Here is a 20,520-nt window from a genome sequence, read left to right as displayed (position 1 = left end):
GCGAACGAGCACTCTGCCGTTTTAAATGAACTTGAGACCACCCTTATCACTTCTGCTCTTCGAAACACGTGCATCCCGGACTTTTTGGGGCAAAAAAGTTTGTGTTTTCACTATCAACTTTCTTTAAAAGCTGTGTTTCATTTACTAAGAACTTCGAAATACGGCGAACGGATGCCGCATCACGCTCAAATTCGTTATAAGCGGGCTCGACTGTATACTTCTTTCTGTGTGCACACCAAGGCATTGTACAGGATCAAGAAGTAGATGGCAAAATCCGATGCAGTGACCATAAAAGGGTAAAAGTTCGCATTCACCTAGATTTCAAAAAGCAAAGACAAACTATACGGAAGTAGCCGATTAATGAGCTTGCAGTGCCAGGGAAAGTACAGGTATTCGAAGCTTCACTTGAGAATAGATTTGCAGCTCCAAATGAGATAACCTAAGTTAGCGTTGACACAATCACCAAAGAGTGTGCAATGAAAGTCAGAGAGTTGTCACTAGACAGGACACTGAAAAACTATTTCAGGAGAAGAAAAATCGCATTAAGGGTCAACAAAACATGAAAATCACTAATACGACAGATAAATTAGAGCTAGTGGAGCTTTTGAAGTTTATCAATGGGCATAAAGTAGCAGAGATCAGAAGGTATAACATAGAGAGAATAGAGCAGGCTGTTAAAAGTGGCAGAAGCCTAAAAGATGCAAAGGCAAACTTGTTGTTACACCTGGGAGTCCACACCGAACGTCATTGTCTCTGCAAAGGCAATCTGTGTCAAGGCCAGCGAGCGAGCCCACCTGACGTCATCATCTGAACGTCATGCAAGCAGCGCCATCCAGTATGGCGAGTCTTACGCAATGCGAGGCAACATCACTCGTCCTTGGGTGCAACTCAGAGCAGCAGCTCCGAAATTGAGCATCATAACACAACTCAGCGGCGGTTCCTGACTGGAGGAGTCTGACATCAAGGTCAGCGGCGCTTGTGATTGCATGTTGGTGACATAAATGTCCACCCAGTGCCTATACAAGAGCCAAGCGGCGTGTTGCCAGCAGCTGACATATGCGTCAGAGAGCAGCCGGCGTATGCATCAGAAAGAAGACACCTCATCGCTTCGAGTCCCCCCGCTGTCGACGTGGCCAGTGTCCTTGTAAGCAGCGAGTTTCGTGGCGCGCTTCGTAACCTCGGCGGCGGCGCGCCTCGTAACAGTGGATGGCAGCTATGGGATCGGCTGGCGTCAGCGACATCAATGCGGTAAATGCCTGATGTTTTCCCCTCAGTTCACCAGACTACTCTAGCACAGGTTATAGTAGTTTAGAGAAGGGCTGTGTGAAGCATTAGAGTGAGCTTTGATTGCTTCAAATCAAGTTATAGAATTTTAAAACCGAAGTTAATGCGGAGGGTGTAAACACGGCAGTGTTGATAATTGCTTGCGCGTCTTGCTAGTCGACTTAAAGCGGGTGCTGCAAGTTGATTCTCAAAGGGCCACTCACGAGGCCCCATACCCCCATACCGAATTTTAGTTAGACAGCGGAAGTTGTTGGGTGTCTGATGACGAATGTTTTGGCACAAAAAATTTTCGAATCGGTTCATTATGAGCGGAGAAAATAGGTTTTTTGAAGCGGCGCGAAACGAGGGTGAGAGGAGGCAATCTCGAAACCCTTGCTGCCCCTCCGCATAGCCTTCGCAAGGCAAATCTTTTCCCCACCCTCTCCAGCATCCGACCAAAAGGTGACGTGCGCATGATGTGCCCGAACAGACCCAGCCCCCGCGCACGCAAGCGGCGTTGCTTTGTTGACCAGCGTTATTTTGTGGTCTTCTGCCTGTTTCTGCGGGATTGTTTAGAAATGCTGGCTTAGACGCGGTAGGCTAGATGAGCACAATGAGTGCGCAAACGCGTAGGAGCGTTCCACGGCGGTCGTCTGCTCAATGCGCTGAACGCGGGGACCCGAGCGCATGCGAAACGCTGGCACATTAGCACCGCATCTAGTAACAATTCTTTATTGCGTCTCATTATTTATTTCAAGTTTTATTCATCTCTTAAGGCAACAAATACATAAACTACGCTTGTTGTGTTAAATAATTTTTGCCACGTCACGTGGTACAGTGAAACCTCGTTAAACCGTAGTTGGCCGGAGCTCGGAAAAAGTACGTTCAAAACGGTAGTACTGCTTAACCAAAATAGCGTCAGGTCGCTCACTTGCCAGTCAAAAAAAAAGAAACTTTCAGGGAGTGCGATGAAAGAACAAAAAACATGCAGTAATTTATTAACTTCGCGTGACAAAGTCTGTAATCTTCATTTGATGACGCGGCGGCCTAGCAGCAACGACAGCGGCCTCAAACTCACTTATGCTGTGAGCCAGCTTTTCCGCCAGCCCCCTCTTCTGGGCAAATACCGCATGATACTGACGCAATGCGCAGCTTCGGCCCCTATCGGACCTGGATCACCCGTGTTGTTGCTTTCCATGTCGTCCTCATCACTATCATTTGGCGACACTTCGACAACCGAGGCAACAATGGCTTCGTCGGACATGTCCGCAGATTTCTGCACATCGCTGTTTGTGTCTCTGAAGTCGGGGAAGGAAATGCCTTCCGTAATGCCCTGCCGCTCCAGCACTACAGCTAGCAGAGTTTTGCAAGCTTCGTCTACGATGTCCGAAGTCTGGTCGATGGTGTCACTGGCGTCATCTGCGTCGCCCGCACACACACTGAAGCCAGCACGCTTGAAGCACTTTTGAACTGTTGTTGCTTCAACCTGCCGCCACGAGTATTCGAGCAGGTGAATTGCGCCAATCAGGTTGATGGAGAATAATTTGCCACATTCAATGACGAGAAGAAATCTGCGCAGCAGATTCTTCTTGTTGAGCTGTTTTACAGTTCAAATGATGCCTTGGTCCAAGGGCTGGGCAATCGCTGTTGTGTTTGGTGGCAGAAACGCCAACTTCACAGCCTTCAGGTTGTCCAGGGCGACGTGCGCCAAAGCGTTGTCTAAAATATTAACTCTTCTGTTCTTAGCCGCAAAACGACGATCGATGAGGCGCACATACTCATAAAAAAGTTTTGCCGTCATCCATGCTTTGGTGTTGCTGCGATAGATGACCCCTGATGGCAACCGAGCGCCTTTAAAACATCTAGGCTTCGCCGACTTTCCAATCACGAGGAGCGGAGTTTCGTCCGTTCCAGTTATGTTTACGCAAAATGCCACTGATATTCCGTCTTTTGCATGCTTGCCGCCAATGCACGTGGCACCTTTGAATGCGAGCGTTTTGTTTGGTAGCAGCTTAAAGAATAGCGCCGATTCATCCATATTAAAGATGTCATCAGGTGCGCAGTCTTCCAAGATGTTTTTCAGAACACCATTTTGCCACTGCTTCACGCCATCCACGTCAGCAGCAGCACCTTCTCCTGAAACAGTCCTTGTGGTAATGCCGTGCCTCGCCTTAAATCTGGCCAGCCAGCCATTGGTGCACACGAAGTTGTCACGGTAGAGTTGCGAGGCAAAAACCAGGGCCTTCTCCACGAGCAGGGGTTCGCTGATAGGCAGATTTTTTGACCGCGCAGCTTTTTTGACCGTACATGGCCCTCACACGATCAAAAGCGCGGAAGCTTTCGCAGGAACTTGATCTAATTCATTGTAGTGAAACACCACTTGCTAAAGACATCTGCGTGACCTTGGCGGCGAGGGGATGGTGCCTCGGACAGGTAATTCTTTGAATGAGTCACTCGAGCCGCCCGTCGCGGAAGCCGTCTCTGTCGGCGAAGGAGACAACAGAAGCCATTGGATGAGAGCGAGAGGGGTGTAACGCTGTCGCCTGTAGAGGAAAGTTGGAGTGAGCTGTCGAGGGTTGATCGAGAAGCGCTCATTCGAGAGCAGCGCGAGGACCTCTTAATTAAAGCGCTAATGGAAAGCGTAAACGAAAAAGAATGTTTATTTTTCTGAGAAGGCAGGGCTACTGTATCGGAGCTACACAAATGTGCAAGGTCGCAAGTATGAGCAGCTCTTAGTGCCACAAAAGTACCATCTACAACTATTGGAACTGGCGCATGAAAATGCGTGGGCAGGGCATCTCGGCATGAAGAAGACCAAGGCTAGAGTTTCTCTTGAGTTTTATTGGCCAAAATGCTGGAAGGATATCGAAGACTACACTCATGCGCCACTTGTCAGAGAGCGGGGAAATCCCCGGACAAGTGGAAGGCACCCATGAAGCTTGTGCCAATCATCACAGAACCCTTTTGGCACCTAGTAATTGATGTTGTCGGGCCAATGCCAGAGTCAAAGCAAGGTTGTTGGTATATCCTGATGGCCCTCTGTGTAGCCACGAAATTTCCAGAAGCGATACCACTTAAGGAGCTCAATTCCCTTCATGTCGTAGATGCACTGCTACATATATTTGCACGCGTCGGATTTTCTTGTGAAATTCAACGTGACAACGGTAGTCTCTTCACCAGCTGCCTTACCTCTACCTTTTTGGATAAATGTGGAATAAAAGTAGTGCACCGCTCGATCCATCACCCGCAATCTAATCCGGTAGAGCGTATGCATTCCGTTCTGAAATGGATACTGAGAGCTCTTTGCTACGAGCACAAATGCGACTGGGAAGCGTGTATTCCTCCCGCTATGTTCGCTTTGAGATCAGCTCCTCATGAGAGCACTGGTTTTAGCCCTGCAGAGCTTGTGTATGGCAGGAGTTTGAGAACACCATTGCGAATGCTACGCGTGTCCTGGGAGGACCCTAATGTAGTTGCGTATGTTCCAGACCTTCTTCAAAGGCTTGGAAAAACGAAAGATCTTGTGGAAAGCCACATGAATGCTGCACAAGTGTTGTCGAAGGAGTACTACGACAAATCGGAGAAAAAACGCACATTTGAAGTGGGTAGTCAGGTAATGCTGCTGCAGCCGTCCAAAAGGAACAAGCTTGAGGTTCATTGGAAAGGGCCTGCAAAAGTAATATCGAAGCTTTCTGACACCAATTATGAAGTGAAATTAGGCAGGCGGCCGAACAAAATTTACCACAGTAGCTTGACGAAACCATACATTCGTCAAGCGGTTGTAAACTGCTTTTGAATGCTTCACAAAAAGAGGGAGTAGAAATTTTCATATCTAGTGATGTAATCGAAAGGGGATCGGAGGTAATCTTGGACCAGTTGAACCTAGAGCCTAGGTTAAGTGAAGTTCAGAAGGAGCACCTGAGAAGGATTGTTTCCAAGTTTAAAGACGTGTTTTCGTACCGTCCCGGAAACCCGATGGTGATTGAACATGATATCGAGCTAACTTGTGAGGAGCCAATCTGTAGCAAGCCGTATCAATGTTCCTCTGTGCAAGAGCAGACCATGAAAGAGGAGATAGATAAAATGCTGGAGTTCGGAGCTATCTTGTGCCAGGAAAACAGTGCTGGTAACGAAAGGCCAGTTTCGTATTTAAGTCAAAAACTGAGCTGCAGGGAAGAGGCATACAATACCTATGAAAAGGAGTGCGCTTTCCTCGTGTGGGCCGTTATGTTTTCAGTTCGCCTGTTACGTTTCCAGTTCGAGGTTTGTGGTCGAAACGAAACACTGTCCTCTAACCTGGTTAAATAACATGTCGCGTAAAAGTAGCCGGTTACTGAGGTGGAGCGTGATACTCCAACAGCACAACTTTGATGTTCGATACAAAAAAGGAAAGCTAAATGCTAATGCAGACGCAATGAGTCGTGCGTTTTAGTTAGTACCTTCTCCACCTTTCGATTTCTCGCTGGCGAAACGGGGTGAAATTTTGTCCTCATCACGGTCTTAGCTGAGCGCTCTCGTCCAGAGTAATCTCAATACAACTTTATGTTGTATTCTATTTCATTACATTGTTCTCCATGTAAAAAATTTTGAGGTCTCATTTTAAGAGTCTTGTGTCCCACATGTGCCTCTTGATGTAGAGGGAACGAAATTCCGATAGACACGTAACTAGGTATATGTTGTACTATACTTTCTCTGGTGTTCTGTCGGGTGACCGAGGGCACTCGCTTGCGTCGTGTGTTGTCTGTTGTCGAACCGTTCTTGACAAGTTGCAGACCCATCGACAAAGTGCTGAGACCAAAAATCGTCAGAAGAGACGAGCGAAGCTAGTCGACGAGTTGTGGCGATAAGCCAGTGGAGCTGGGATCTGTCCTCAAGAATGGAATGTGTTCATGGATCTGAGCCTGGAGCTACATCCTCCCCATGGCCTTGGAGGCGAACCTGGAGGGACCTGGTGAATGAGCGCGCCCGACACCCGAGCCACGTGGAAGCGGCTCGTCTTTCTGGCGCATTGTCTGCGGCGGGGGTGCTGTTACGCCTGCGAGTCCACACCCAACGTCATTGCCTCTGCAAAGACAATCTGTGTCAAGGCCAGCGAGGGAGCCTGCCTGACATCATCTCAACGACGTCATTCAAGCGACGCTATCCAGTCTGGCAAGTCTTTCACAATGCGTGGCAACATCACTCGTCCTTGGGTTCACTCGTCCTCAATTCCGGAGCTACGCTCATCGCAGCGGCTCCGAAATTGAGGATCATGACACAACCCAGCGGCGGTTCCTGACTGAAGGAATCTGACATCTCGGGCAGCGCCGCTTCTGACTAGACGTTGGTGATGTAAAGGTCCACCCGGTGCCTTTAAAAAAAGCCAAGCGGTACGTTGCCAGCAGCTGATCTATGCGTCAGAGAGCAGCCGACGTATGCGTCAGAGAGAAAACATCTCGGCTCTTCGAGTCCCTAAGCTGTCGGCCCCAGTGCCAAATTTGTAACTCCTCTATTTCTATGCTGTACATAAACCTCACCTTAACTCGCCGTCGTCTTGTCCACTCGTTTATCAGCTATGCGCAGAAGCAGTCGCGAGCTGAGAAACACACGCTACCAAACGGCTGGTGACCTTGGCGGCAAGTTTCGGAGCAGTGGTGCCTTGGGAACCGTGTTGGCATTGTGCCTCGTAACAACGTGCATAGGCGAAAATTTGATGTATGCATTAATGAACAAGGAAGTCAATGTTATAATCAATGTGAATAGGATTGTTTAAGTGGCAGAGTAGTTCAATGGAGAGCTGTACAGAAACCGAAACAGCCAGGATGATATCATAAGAAGCAACAATAGCTCAGAAGAATTCAACATCCTAACGGTAATGACGGGAATTAATGAAAGCCCTCGAAGGAATGCAAAGAGGCAAAGCTGCCAGTGAGGATAAGGTAACAATGGACCTGCTGAAAGATGACGGAGAAATCGTGTTAAAAAAACAGGCTACCCTATATACGAAGTGTCTCTTGACCGGAAGGGCACCAGAATCTTGGAAAAACGCCAACATCATCTCAATCCATAAAAATGGAGACGTCAAGGACTTGAAAAAGTACAAGCCAATCAGCTTTATGTCCTTTCTTCACAAAATACTTACAAAAATATTAGCTAATAGTATTAGGGCAACATTAGTTCAATCAACCACAGGACCAAGCATGATTTTGTACAGGCTGCTTCACCACGCCATGTTCACACAATCAATGAGGTGATTAGAAATGTGTGGAAAACAACCAACCCCTACACATAGCATTCATAGATTATGAGAAGGCGTTCGACTCAGTCGAGACATCAACAGTGATGCAGTCCCTACGGAATCAGGGCATCAACAAACCCTACAAACACATACTGGAAGAAATCTACAGTGGATACACAGCCAACATAGTTATCCACAAAGAAAGCGATAGAATCCCAATATAGAAGGGTGTAAGGCAGGAAGATACAATCTCTCCAATGCAATCTCTCTACCGCGTGTTTACAGGAGGTTTTCAGGACCCTAGATTGGGAAGAGCTAGAGATAAGAGTTAATGGAGAGTATTTTAGTAACCTGCGATTCCTGGATGATATTGCCTTGATGAGTAAGTCAGGCGACGAGATACAGTTCATGATTACTGGACTGGACTTTGAAAGCAGAAGAGTCAGTCTGAAATTCAATATGCATAAAAGTAAATTAATGTGCAACAGTCTAAGGAGAAAACAGTGCTTTGCAATAGGTGGAGAGACGCTGGAAGTTGTAAAGAAATATGTCTACTTAGAACAGGCAGTAACCGCAGAGCCAGACCATGAGAGCTAATTACCCTATTGAAAAAACGTCCACCATAGGAATGGTGGATGCCACCATCCACCATTTCGGTGGATTATGGCGGTGGAAATGGTGGCACATGATGTATGGTGACGTGTGGTGGAGCGGATGGTGGATGGCGCACTCCAGCATTGCAAGCTGGAGCGTGAAGCAGCGTCAGAACCACCGTGATGAGCTGCCGCTAAAGAAATAATGAAAATAATTGAATAAATAAGAATGTATCAAGCACCCGTAAAGAAAAGGTGCGCCAGCGTGAGATCGAACCTGGCACCTCCTAATTATCAACTGGGTACCCTAACCACCGCGCCACATCGACAGCTGGCGGTGCAGGTGTTAAAGAAGTAGTCAACTCACACAGTCACTGTTTAACTTCAGTTCTGTTTGTCGATTACTAGGGAGGGACGGAATCTGCACCTGCTACTAAAATTTGCACATTTAATAAACACGAACAACTGCTGCCTGTAACGATTTCCACTGCGATAATAGCAACAGCACTATGTTTTTGTTAAAATTTACAACCGCAAGGAAAAAACCACCTCAGTGGACTGAGGAGCATGTAGAGTTTATCGGCGGTTAATGCAAAGTTTATTATCCCTTTCTCGCTCCTTTCAAAGGGCTAAATCAGTTCAGACTTTATGACGCTTCTATGCTCAATCGATAGATAGGCCCACACAATTGATTTTGATGTTTTTCGCGCAACGCACACCGCAGTCGTGCCAGCGCACCGCTGTTGTTTTGTCGCTAAGAACAGCTACATAACGGCTAGTACAAAACGAATGCAGTGCACCAGAAACATTATGCTATCATATTGGTTCAGTAAGCATACGAATTGACGTGTCTATGTTCTCGCTTAAGAGCCAGCGAAGCGCCGGCGAGTGCGACCGGCGGCCGTCGGTGAGGCGAGGTGTACCTTTGGTGGAAGTGCTGCAAGCGCGTCGCATCGATGTTTGTCGCTTCTTGTGCGGATACGTACACAATAAAAAAGGCTTCATTTAGGGTAAATAATGCCACAGCTGTGCTTTATTGTCTTGTTTACTCATCAAAATCGTGTATTCTGAAACCCAGAAGCGCCGATAACACTTGTATGGGCTCGGTCGGTATGACTAACCTTTGGTGGAAATCATGTAGAACAGAATGGTGAAAGTCAAATTCGCTGGGGCTCATCTCGACGCATGTAGAAAGTGAAAGTTTATGCATATTCACACGCACTTTGTTCACTTAGAGGTACGGCTCAAACAATAGAGTGTGCAAGAATTACCAGAGTTGCGTTTCTAGCGTGGCGACATCAAGTGACCACTGTTTTCTGCTGTAACATTGAAATGGGCAATAGCGAACTGGAGCCCATTTATTTGTTGACAACTGCTCGCTGACGTAAAACATTTATTGTCATGTTCACGGTGTCAACTCTAGTCTTCTAAACATCACAACAAAGAAACACATTGCGGATGTCAAATTGATTTAAGTATGTGCGCGAAATGTAAACATATTCCCGGCCGCAAAATCTATGCTCCACAAAAACTGAAGCATTGTTCACACCACAGAAATAAAAAAAAAATGAACTAGAAAGCATAATGAGCAGCGTTGGTTCCTTTTCACCGTAAACATATATCTCTGCGCATTCAAGAATGAAACACTACAAATAAGTGATTTCACATACTGTCATGTGTTTTTCATCATGCCTCCGTCATCTACCAAGCTTCCATCATGCCACCGTCATCCACCTTGCTCACCAAGCCTTCCACCAAACACGTTTTGCCTCGCCACCATGAGCCGTCATTTTCCACCGTCACCACCATTGGGTCGCCACCACCACCACCATCTGCCACCATTTTTTCCACTCTAGCCGTCATCAGCCGGCATTTTCCACCGTCACCACCATTGGCTCGCCACCACGACCACCATCTGCCACCATTTTTTCCCCACTCGCCACCATCAGCCACTATGCCCACTACAGTTTCCACCATATCCACTAATATTTCCACCATATCCACTATTCTTTCCACCACATCCACCAACGATTCCAGCATCCACCAAGCCAGGATTTTCAATAGGGTACCAAGAAGAATAAGGATGGGGTGAACCAAATTCCACAAGCATTCTCAAATCATGAATGGTGACCTCCCACTAGCGCTCAAGAGGAAGGTATATAACAGCTGCATCTTGCCGGTACTTACCAACGGAGCAGAAACCTGGAGGCTTACAAAGAGTATTCAGCTTAAATGGAGGACGACACAGCGAGCAATGAAAAGTAAAATGATAGGTGTTCCCTTAAATAACAAGAAGAGAGCAGAGTGAATCAGGAAACAAACCGGGGTTAAGATATCATAGTTGAAATCAAGAAGAAGGAGAGGACATGGGCTGGGCACGTAGCACGCAGGCTAGTCATTAAAGGGGCCCTAACACAGTGCGAGTGGAGTTACAAAGATTTGTCTGATGCTGCAATTGCATTCTCTTTTCTCTTGTTCCGACGAAAGCACTGGAATCTAAACAAGAAGAAATGGCAGGGGCAAAGAAAAATGTAACGCCCGTCTCGTGACCTTGAGCACATTTCTTTGTTTTTTCCTTCGAATGTGTGGCTTTCTCCGTGAAATCACGTGCGCACGCATGGACAAGTCTCGGCCTCTCGCAGCGATCTCTGTAAAGACCGAGCGCGCCATGTTCGAATCCGCCAATGGCTGATAGATGGGCTTTTTACGAGTTATTTTTGGGCATTTTCCGAGATTTGTTGAGAGAAGAGAAAGCAAATTTTTAGCTGAGTTGGATAACTTATTGTAAATTTCAGGCCACGTGCTGCGCTATAATATTTTGCTTGCGTGTTGTTGGGAGCATCAGCTACAAATCGGCAGTGTTTTCTGACCATGCTGTCAGAAAACACTGCAAAGGGGGCCTGCACTGTTGCAGGGCCCCTTATAACTGACTGGATTTCCAACGAAGACTAACACATGAGGGGGAGACGGAAAGTTAGGTAAGAAGATGAGATTTAAAAGTTCGCAGGTATAACGTAGCAGCAGAAAATACAAGATTACGTTGATTGGCGGATCACAGGAGAGGCAGTTGCCCTCCAGTCGGCAAAGTCAGGCTGATGATGGCGATGATGATTGACAAAAATGAGCATATTATTATGAGCCAACTAACTTGCACAATATTTTTAAGAACAGGAACGAGGCATGTGTCCCTTTTTTGGTTCAAAGTGAAGTGAAAACAAGTCTCCATGGTGGTGAAATTTGTTATGAAGTAGGAGGCCAACTACACCTGGTACAATGTGTCCTGTTTTTACAAATTAGATATACTTAGTTCTTACAAGCCCGCATGACATGCCTTCACTTTCAAAAAATAATAAATTGAGGTGAAGGTAACATGCACACTGGGTATGAAAAGAAATTCCAACAGTGTGGCATCTACATCCTCAGCTGTTTCCCATTTCTTTTCGAATAGTTGTAGCCTGGATGTCAATGAAGAGCCACGAAAGTCGTGCATGATTAAGGGGAGATGCGGGTCGAAAAACGATAATTTTCTAAAAAATTATCGATTTTTTGTTTTCACCTGTTTTGTTAAGATTAGTACCTCTACTATTCTGAAAAAAAAAATCTATGTCGAAAATCAACTGGAAATGCTTTAAAATTGCGTCTGAAGAGCACAAGGTGGCTGTCAAAAGGCCGAAAGTGTGTCATCTTCGAGCACCTTGCCGCTGATAATGCGACGCTGCTCGCCATTGTCGACCGCATGAGGCGAAGAATCGAGCCTCACTCTTCAAATAGCGACGGTTTCCCGCGCTGCTGCAACGCAAGAAATAATAAAGAGAAGCGCGCTTTTGCCGCCTTTATCGAGCGCCGCGACTGGCTTTTAAATCACGTGGTACGGATCGGAAGCCGCCATTGGCCGCTGCGCGCCTGTGTGTGCTGTGAAGCCTACTTGCAGGATCCGTGTCTCGTCGAGCAGCACAGCTGAACAACGTTTTTCTCGAGTGCTTATTCGTTATGGATGAAGAAAGCCGTAGGAAGCGCGGTCACCGGCCTGTGAAGTTTCACGCGGCGCACAAATTTCGAGGACGCCGGCGCAAATCAAAGCCGAACACTCAAACCACGAAAAGATCGTCTGCTGCCGCAAAACGTAGTGGCAATGACGCCGATGCGCCCGACGAGTTTGCCGCGGCATTCGAATATGTGAGTGCCTCCCTGAAAAAGATCGGACTCTTCGAAGACGAAGAAAAATCACAGGACGACGAGTCTTCGTTAATTGCTGATGTGACAGCACTGAACATGCTTGTGCGCGGTGCAATGTGTCCGACGTGTCGCCATTTGGGATTATGTGTCCGGGAACCGGCCGACAAGCGGAAAGGACTTGCGTCGTTCGTCGAACTCCACTGCCCAAACAGTGAGTGGCCCTAGACTATTCTTTCGGCGACATATACTTCGCGGCGAGTAGCTTCAGGCGGGGAGGCCAGCGTGAGTGTGGCGGGTGACGAACTGACCGCGAGGAGAACATACGACAGCGGGAGCTCGCGCGATAGCGGGAGCTCGCACCATAGGGCCAAACCTATGGTGCTGGCGCATTTTAATGGCAGTGGCCACTACAAGGAGGATTTTTCTTTCTTGTGTACAAATTTCGTCGCATTCAATGACATCTTTGATAAATAAACATGCAATTTTGACTTTAAAACTTCTTTTTCTCAAAACACAAATTTCGCCATTTTTGTCAATGTGCCCCTCCTTTTTCGGGTACTTCTGGTGCTCAGATCTGCATGAAATTTTTCCCAAATTTTTTCCAAAGTACGAGAAATGCAAATATCTTGTTTAAGTTTCAATATTCTTTTTATATAATAAAAAAAAAGTTATGTAAACTTTTACTAGGGTAGGAGAAATATGAACTTCCCACGTTAAAATTTTTCACGTCTAGTAGATATTTTGTATGGACTTCCAAATTAGTTGTTTGCATTCCACACTTCATTTGAAACATTATGAACTATCAATTGTAAAAAATTAATGAAGTTTAGGTATGAAAAGAGGGGGGGCAAAGGGCTTAAGTTTTTCACTTTGTCATGTTGCAAAACTAAAAGTATGCAACTTGCAAGACAACTCATTATATATTCGAAATCAGCATAAAAAGTTCTATAAGCACCTTAAGTTTCATTGCTCTCGAATGAATATTAAAAAAAAAGTGTCTTCGACCCGCATCTCCCCTTAAATCAAGAGCCATTCTAGCATCCTTATAATGCCACCAATGTCACAATCACATGCAACTCACAAGCAAACACCACTCTCAAACAGACAGAGCACTGCAAACACCAAAATTTCTGCAAAACAAGCTCTTTCTCACAATCACAGCCCCCTGCACATTTAAATTTGAAGTGAGGCTTCCCAGCAGTACAGCTTTTCTCAAAAGGTTGTTCTGCAGCAGCAATGCCACACTGTGGTAAAACCACCTTTACAGAAAGTTCATATGTGTTCAGAAAATTATAAATTTCTTCATTTTCAAATACTCCAAAATTTCAAATAACCTAAATTCCTGTCAAAACTAATTTGCATACTCTAACATTAGTTCGAATATTTGGAATGCCCGGATATTCGCTCCTTAAAATTGTCGAGCTCATGGAGTGCAGAGTCTGAATATTACAAAAAAAAAAGCTAAGAAACATGAGCTCAAAATTTTGTTGCATCATTACGAGATTAGTCCGGCCACTGTTCAAGATTGTTAACGTAGAGTCCTTCCATTAATGTAGCTCCATCTAATTCAACTTCATAATTGATTTTGTTGTGATAAAAGGCCCTGTCAGCAAGCATACATTTGAAAAGTGGGCAAACTTTTATAATCTAAAACAATTAAATTAGCCCTTGCCACATAATTGAACCTTCAGTGGTCAACACCTGTCTTGCCTTATTCACTCGATGCACTTACTCCAACGTAAACCTTATTTCAGTGATGACCTCAACAGAGACTGACAGGGGCAGTCTATGCCTTTGCTGCCACAGAAGAACTGCAGTGAACATTCCCACCAGCAATCAAATTCTAACCACGAAAAATTCACCAATAATCACAATGCTGCCTAAGGTGGTTCTGACTGCTGCTTTGTGCTGAGGCAAGGCCAGCAGTTTTTTGAAGTTCTTGCTATCAGCAGACGTAAAATTCGTTACATATTGCCACAAAAACTGCCAGCGCTTGAGCGCTATGCACACAACTCTGTGCATCCCAGGCATCACAAACCCAGCAAAATGTTGACAACCTCGCTCCGGCAAATGTACCTAGCCGCAGCGTACATGCCAGCCTTGCGTGCACACAAACTCTGACAGAGTACAGCATGTGTGACAGAGCAAGAAAGTGAGGCTAGAGGCCAGCAGCTCGCAATATTGACTGAATCTGCGTTTGCTCAGTTTCGCCCTCTTTCACTCTATTGGTTAAGCTGGCACCGCTCAATGCAGAAGTGAACACCCAAGAGCTGCACTCTAAAACTCACCAGCTCATTGTCAGCATCTGTGTAGAGGCCAGGAACAATGACATGCTCTCCATCACTGGCAAAGCTAAAAGAAGAGAAAAATCATTTTTTTTTAAAGATGTGCAACTAAAGGAGTGGAAACATGGGTCACCGTCAAGATTTGGAAAAGCACTTTGAAATGGCATCTAAACACACCAGCTATGAGATACGCATGATAAGCATATTTCAGACACAAGCACGGTAACCAGATTCAATGAACGTGTTGGAATTTTAGTGATTCAAATATGTTACAAGGCAATTGGTGAAATGTTGCACAACGTTTAACTCAACAAATAGTGTTTGCATTATAGCTATATTTTCCGACTCGATAATCAAAATGAAAAAGACTGAATGCTTTTGCATCTTCCCTTCTTTGAATACAATGAAGGCAGTGGCTGTCTTTCCATATGAATGTACTTCACAGAGGAATGCTACAATTTTCAAAATAGTACAAAGGCAAGAAAAACATCTCAAGGTATTTTTATACAATAACATCACACAATTGCACACAGATCAGCAGCAACAAAGAAAGCAAAGTTAAATGTAGCACGTTGCAGTTTGCGAGCGATAAAAAACAAAAACTTTGCATACAGTAAGAAAGCACAGCAGATTTTAGCTGATGGATTACGGCTGGTTTGTCTTTGCGTGATTATGTTCGTACATGTTACTACTGTTCTATCTAAAAAATATTGGGCTCATTGCTCACATTATGAGGGCAATCACTTGTTATTTCAGAGACCCTTAAATGCCGCTCATTTAGAATGCATTATGTGATGACAAAGCACCACTACAGAATATCGCTTAATTAAGTTTTAGGTTACCTTTTATCCAATTTCAAAGCAAGAATATTCATTAAACTGACAACATTGCATTAGATTCGGCCAACAAAATATGTGACAATCAATGTTTCCTCCATCATTTTGTAATAATACTGCAAAGAAGTCTGTGGAAAGTAATTTTCAAGTTCACTAAACAATGTTCACTGGTTGTATAAAACAGTGCCATTATCCAAGCCAACACTTATTGCAAAAGTTTCTAGTGATATAAAGTAGGACAACTAAAAATTAGCGCATATTGTACGCATATTGAGCCCCACGAGGCTGGTCCACAGCTGAGCTGGTGGACATGTTCGAGCTTGTTTTGTTAACCATTTTTGCAGAATGCTTGAGTGGTCACTGGGCATGCATCAGTTTATAATGATTATTATTTTCCATCTATGACACATAGCAAGCCTTGAACATTAAAGCTATGGTGTAAAAATACTATCATACAATGCAGAACTATAACCAAAACATCTTGTACACCACAATATTATTTCTTATTGAAGTAAGAGTTATTTTACATGATGCCTGCCATGTTTACTTGTGCGACACCATCACTACCAAGTACTGATTAACTATAGGCTTTTGCTCGCTCATGTAGGCTGTTCGTTGATATAGCAGTGTACTTGAAAAATAATAGTAGAATTACACCTGTGCAGCATTCCATAAGATGCTTTGCACACTACGAAAGTTGTCAGGCAAAATTCTCTGCAGCTTACATCAGTCAGTAATTAAGAACTACATCAATGCCATAACCTCTAGTTTCTCATGCTAAGCGTTCTTTGCCAAGGATCAACGTAAGCCTAGATGAAACAACCAATTCTTTATCAGAGCATCTATTTATTTAGGAAGGCTATGCAAAATGAAAGCAACCTGACACAAGACATGTCACATGTCAGAACCATCACAACATACGAATTGTCACACTGCATCAATTCCGCTCACCACAGCTTGCAAGTCACATCACCTACCAGCCACGAACGCTTTCTGGAAGATCCGTCTTCCTCACGGAACGGGGCTGCAACGCGTTGTTGGCAAAGTTGCTCCCCACGTGAAGGGCGTAGTCGTTGAGAGAAACAACTTCCCTGCGCTGGAATTGAATCGAAACAAGCAATGCATGCCTTACCAACTAGCTCGCCAATACGTTTTATTACATGCACCACCATTCAATGTTCTTATTCAGAGATGGATGGCAAGATCACTCTTAATTACATCACAAGTCAGAGCTGGCTGAAACTGCTAATGACTTTACTTTAGTATAATTTTTAATGTTAGTTTAACAAAAGTTCATTATTCATACATTAACTCATACAACTCATTTACAGCACACAGGGTATGCAGACTGAAATGTTTGGGAACTTTGTTGCATCGCAGAAGCAGCTAAGACTCAAAGCAAGCACTAGAAAGGCATCCTCCTTTAGGACAAAGTATACATCCTAATACTAAAAATTCTGCTGGCACAGATGATGGCACATGAATTGCACTTTCGTGGTAAATTTTTTTGCAATAAAAGAAGCAGACTTGCTATATTTTAGTCATAATTAGGAAAGCAAAAAAATTTTATTGGATTACTCACTTCAAGTAATTAAATATGCAACAAAATTACTCCTTCCTTAATTACATTAAAGTCTGTCTTTCATGAACTTGTTAACATAACAATACTGTTTTCAACTAAAACACAGACACAATCAATACATGTGTTTTCATGCTTATTCTAAAACACGAAGCATTAGTGAAATTAAGAAGGAAGAATGAGTATTTAGGGGCAGTGTTTGACAGCAGTTGCACAGTATGCTTCTTAGCCTTAAAAATAATTAGCAGAAGAAGAACAGATTCGTGGGTCATTTTTTTTTAAGGGGCTTAACAGACACTTGAAGAAAAACATTAGGTAGACCCTGTTAATTGGTGTTGTAGTATAAAGAATGTGATACAATTGCTAGAAGAGAGCATCCATAAGTTAAAGAGTAAAGCAAACGTCAAAGCAACGCTACATCACCTTATAGAAAATTAACAACCAGCTTTCACATTGACATAGCAAGTTAACACTGTAAACACTTGCAAACTGTAGTAAACAAATGATAGGAATAAAACCATTAAATAACACTTGAATTTAAAGAAAGTGCCAGCTGACTAAACATCTTTTTGCTCGTACCACGGCGCTCCTGTTCACTCAGATTGTTTTCGCTTGTTTATTATCTTTTAGTTCTCTCAGTCACCGCTGCAATGCGTGGCGCTGCAATGCGTGGCATGCAAGCACCACACACGTGTAGTTGTTATGCCCTTGCTGTGTGCCGTGCCCGTTGCTCTTTGTTTCACTTTTCATCTCCTTGCAGTTGCTGCAACAGTAAACTATTTAGCCGTGGTTTACTGTAGCATTTTGTCCACGTCGGTGGAACAGTGGGTGCTCGGTTGCTGATCCCAAAGGTCGCGAATTCGATCCCGGCCATGGCGGTCGCATTTTGATGGAGACGAAACGGTAGAAGCTCGCGTACTGTGCGAAGTCAGTGCACGATAAAGAATGCCAGAGGGTCGAAATTCCTGCTGTCCCCCACTACAGCATATCTCATAATCATATCAGAGTTTCGGAATGTAAAACCCTAGATATTATTATTTTACTGTAGCGTTTTGTTCTGTAAATCAAGCGGCAGGACTGATGTCCTGCTATGATCACCCCTTGCTATGATCACTGATTTTCTCATGCAAGCGGTTCAAGATAACATCAGGTGTGAAGGGTGCATTCTGAAACTTTATCAACATTGCCCAAGTTACACGTCAGCCGCTTTAATTACAGGAATCGATAGGCCTGGACTGTCGTACGCCAGCATCGCTTTCATTCGCATCACCAGCCTCCTTGGAGTCCCTACCTCACAAGAAGGAGTTTTACTGATTAGATAGCCACTTGAAAAGTTCACGCGTGCCATTCTTCCACCTATCGCCAAGAACCCTTAATTTATTCAAAAGTGAACGGTACAACACTGTAGCACATACCTCTGCACTTGCTAAGTAATTATCTCAAAATTTATACGAACTTGTTTGTCAATTTTTGCCTGCGACATGACGGAAAAAGACACCAGAAGGAAGTTGCTGCGCACCAAGCCACAATCACGGAAGGTACTCATAGTTTGAGCTCGGCATACAAAAAGAATAATTGTTCTGGAATTTCACAATGCACGATGTGTGTTCCTTAAGCATGAGCATGTTCCTTAGAGTAACATAGATTTGTTTTTCGAATAGCTCGTTTGAATGCTCGTTTATTAGTGGGTTATTACAGGAGGCATAATTTGAAGGCAGTAAAAAATTGTGTTTAAGGCACAAAATATAGGCAGGCAAAGCACAGTTTTAGGCCCCCAAAATCGTAAATATACGCACAATAAAGTTTCATGATAATTCAAATTTTTGAAGTAATAAGTGCAGAATCTGTTCCTACAACAGGAAAGCAAAAATAAATTATTTAGTTTACAATGGTACAAGGCCACCAATGGTTTTGCCTAGCCATGTACTTTTTTTTTCTGTAGCATTTCCAGGCATGGGCTCTTTTTTTATTGCCTGGTATGGCGAGTCAAGTGTCCACCATCGAATAAGGACACTCCTGGTTCTCTTTCTTTTCGGCATAGCTAAGAAAGGCAGCACAACAGCAAATAGACAGACTGCGAATAGGCCAGAAGAGACTTTTAGCTTCGTATTAACCAAGTCTAATTGCACAGAGTAAAATATTTCTCCTCTGTTTGTGAACACACTAAAGGGCCCCTCATCAGGTTTAAACATTTCGAGCAGGCAAGAAAAACACATGCACTGGGCGCTCACGATCTCCTTCGCCAAAATTTGCAAAACCACGCAGCCTGAAAAGAGCGAAAAGCCAGACTGAACGCCGCTTGCCCTTCACCTTGAATCGCACCCGCCCCAACAAGGTGAAGTACACTCCAAGGCATGGTCCTGCGTATGACAAAGTAATATGTCACACTGCGAGAATGATTCGAGACAATGAGGGTAATTTGTGCAATCTGTTGCTTGAATAGTATGAAGCTTGATAGAATTATTAAAAATACAAACAAAATGTGTGCGCATTATTCTCTTTTTTAACCTCATATCGAGCAAGATGCGAGACTAAGCTGCCTCCATTTCGTTTGCGTTGGTCTTCTCGCCATTCTCGCATTGTGACGGTGGCAGCCCAGACCGTAGCTGGCATGTTTTTTGGTGCATCATCTCTTAAAGCAGTTCCAGCGGTGCGACGCTGTGTATCATGATAACGATACATGATATCAGCCAGCTTTTGCAGCTGTGCGCACACAGAAGAATCTGTCCCATGGAAACAGGTCGTTCATTACTGAGAATGCCGAAACAACACAATACCGCTCGCATGCACGACCTGACTTGGGAATGTCATGCCAATGTAACCTTGTGTGTGCATGGCGTGTTGATTTGCCTGAATCATATAATCATCTGGCTCCCAATTGCTCTGACACCGAGGTGGGCAGGGAAGGCATTCGGCTTGCGAAGTCTACATGAGGTGAGTAGAAAAGGTTTAAAGCTCACCTCCTCACATTATGCTTTCATGTCTTGTAATGAATTAATTATAAAAATGCTTATTGTACAAAGCTTTTCAGTGGGCATGCAACAACTTCCAGTGTCTCACTACAATTTCCTTAGTGACCTGGTGAAGCGCTCTGTAGGACATAAATGACAAATAAAACAAAGAACTACATCGACATCTGATTTTCTTTACTTTTTTTTCTTTACCTACACTCTACTTTCTTCTGATGACTCTCCACAGTTTCGCATTTCTTCCCCATCATCCCGGGGCTGCACAAAAGCACCTGCTGTTCCCTACGCGTGCGAGCAGACGTGACGCAAATGAATACATGTGCAGAGGCTAATCGGCTTTCCTATACACCAGAACACAGTGAGCTCAGTGCTTGCTGCCATATTGAAAAGCACTTGGCACCATCTGTTGCAAGCGCGGCGAAGCAACACCCTCAACTGCCACTTGAGCAGACGCTCTGCAAATCAAACGCAAAACTTCACAACCCAAACCGGCTGTAAGCATGTTTCACACTGTTCCTTTGATAAAAATTTGTGCTCATTTCTTGTGAAACGTCGAGAAGACCTTCCTCGATAGTCCGGAATGTCTGCAGCACGTGCATTGC

The 20,520-nt window shown here is 44.4% G+C and overlaps 1 protein-coding gene across 1 annotated transcript in view; it reads right to left on the bottom strand.

Annotated features, from left to right (window-relative positions):
* Positions 1 to 20,520, bottom strand: part of LOC119178257 (mitochondrial intermediate peptidase) — a 108,087-nt gene that overhangs the window by 75,167 nt on the left and 12,400 nt on the right. The window contains exons 5-6 of the mRNA XM_037429450.2: positions 16,348 to 16,466; positions 14,538 to 14,601 (exon numbers count right to left, since the gene is read on the bottom strand). Of these exons, the coding sequence (XP_037285347.2) occupies positions 14,538 to 14,601; positions 16,348 to 16,466 (183 nt within the window). The remainder of the gene's footprint in view (positions 1 to 14,537; positions 14,602 to 16,347; positions 16,467 to 20,520) is intronic.

The sequence above is a fragment of the Rhipicephalus microplus genome, chromosome 1 (assembly GCF_043290135.1).
Source record: "Rhipicephalus microplus isolate Deutch F79 chromosome 1, USDA_Rmic, whole genome shotgun sequence".
In the NCBI taxonomy this organism is placed as follows: Eukaryota; Metazoa; Arthropoda; class Arachnida; order Ixodida; family Ixodidae; genus Rhipicephalus; species Rhipicephalus microplus.
This window is presented reverse-complemented; position numbering and strand designations above follow the sequence as displayed.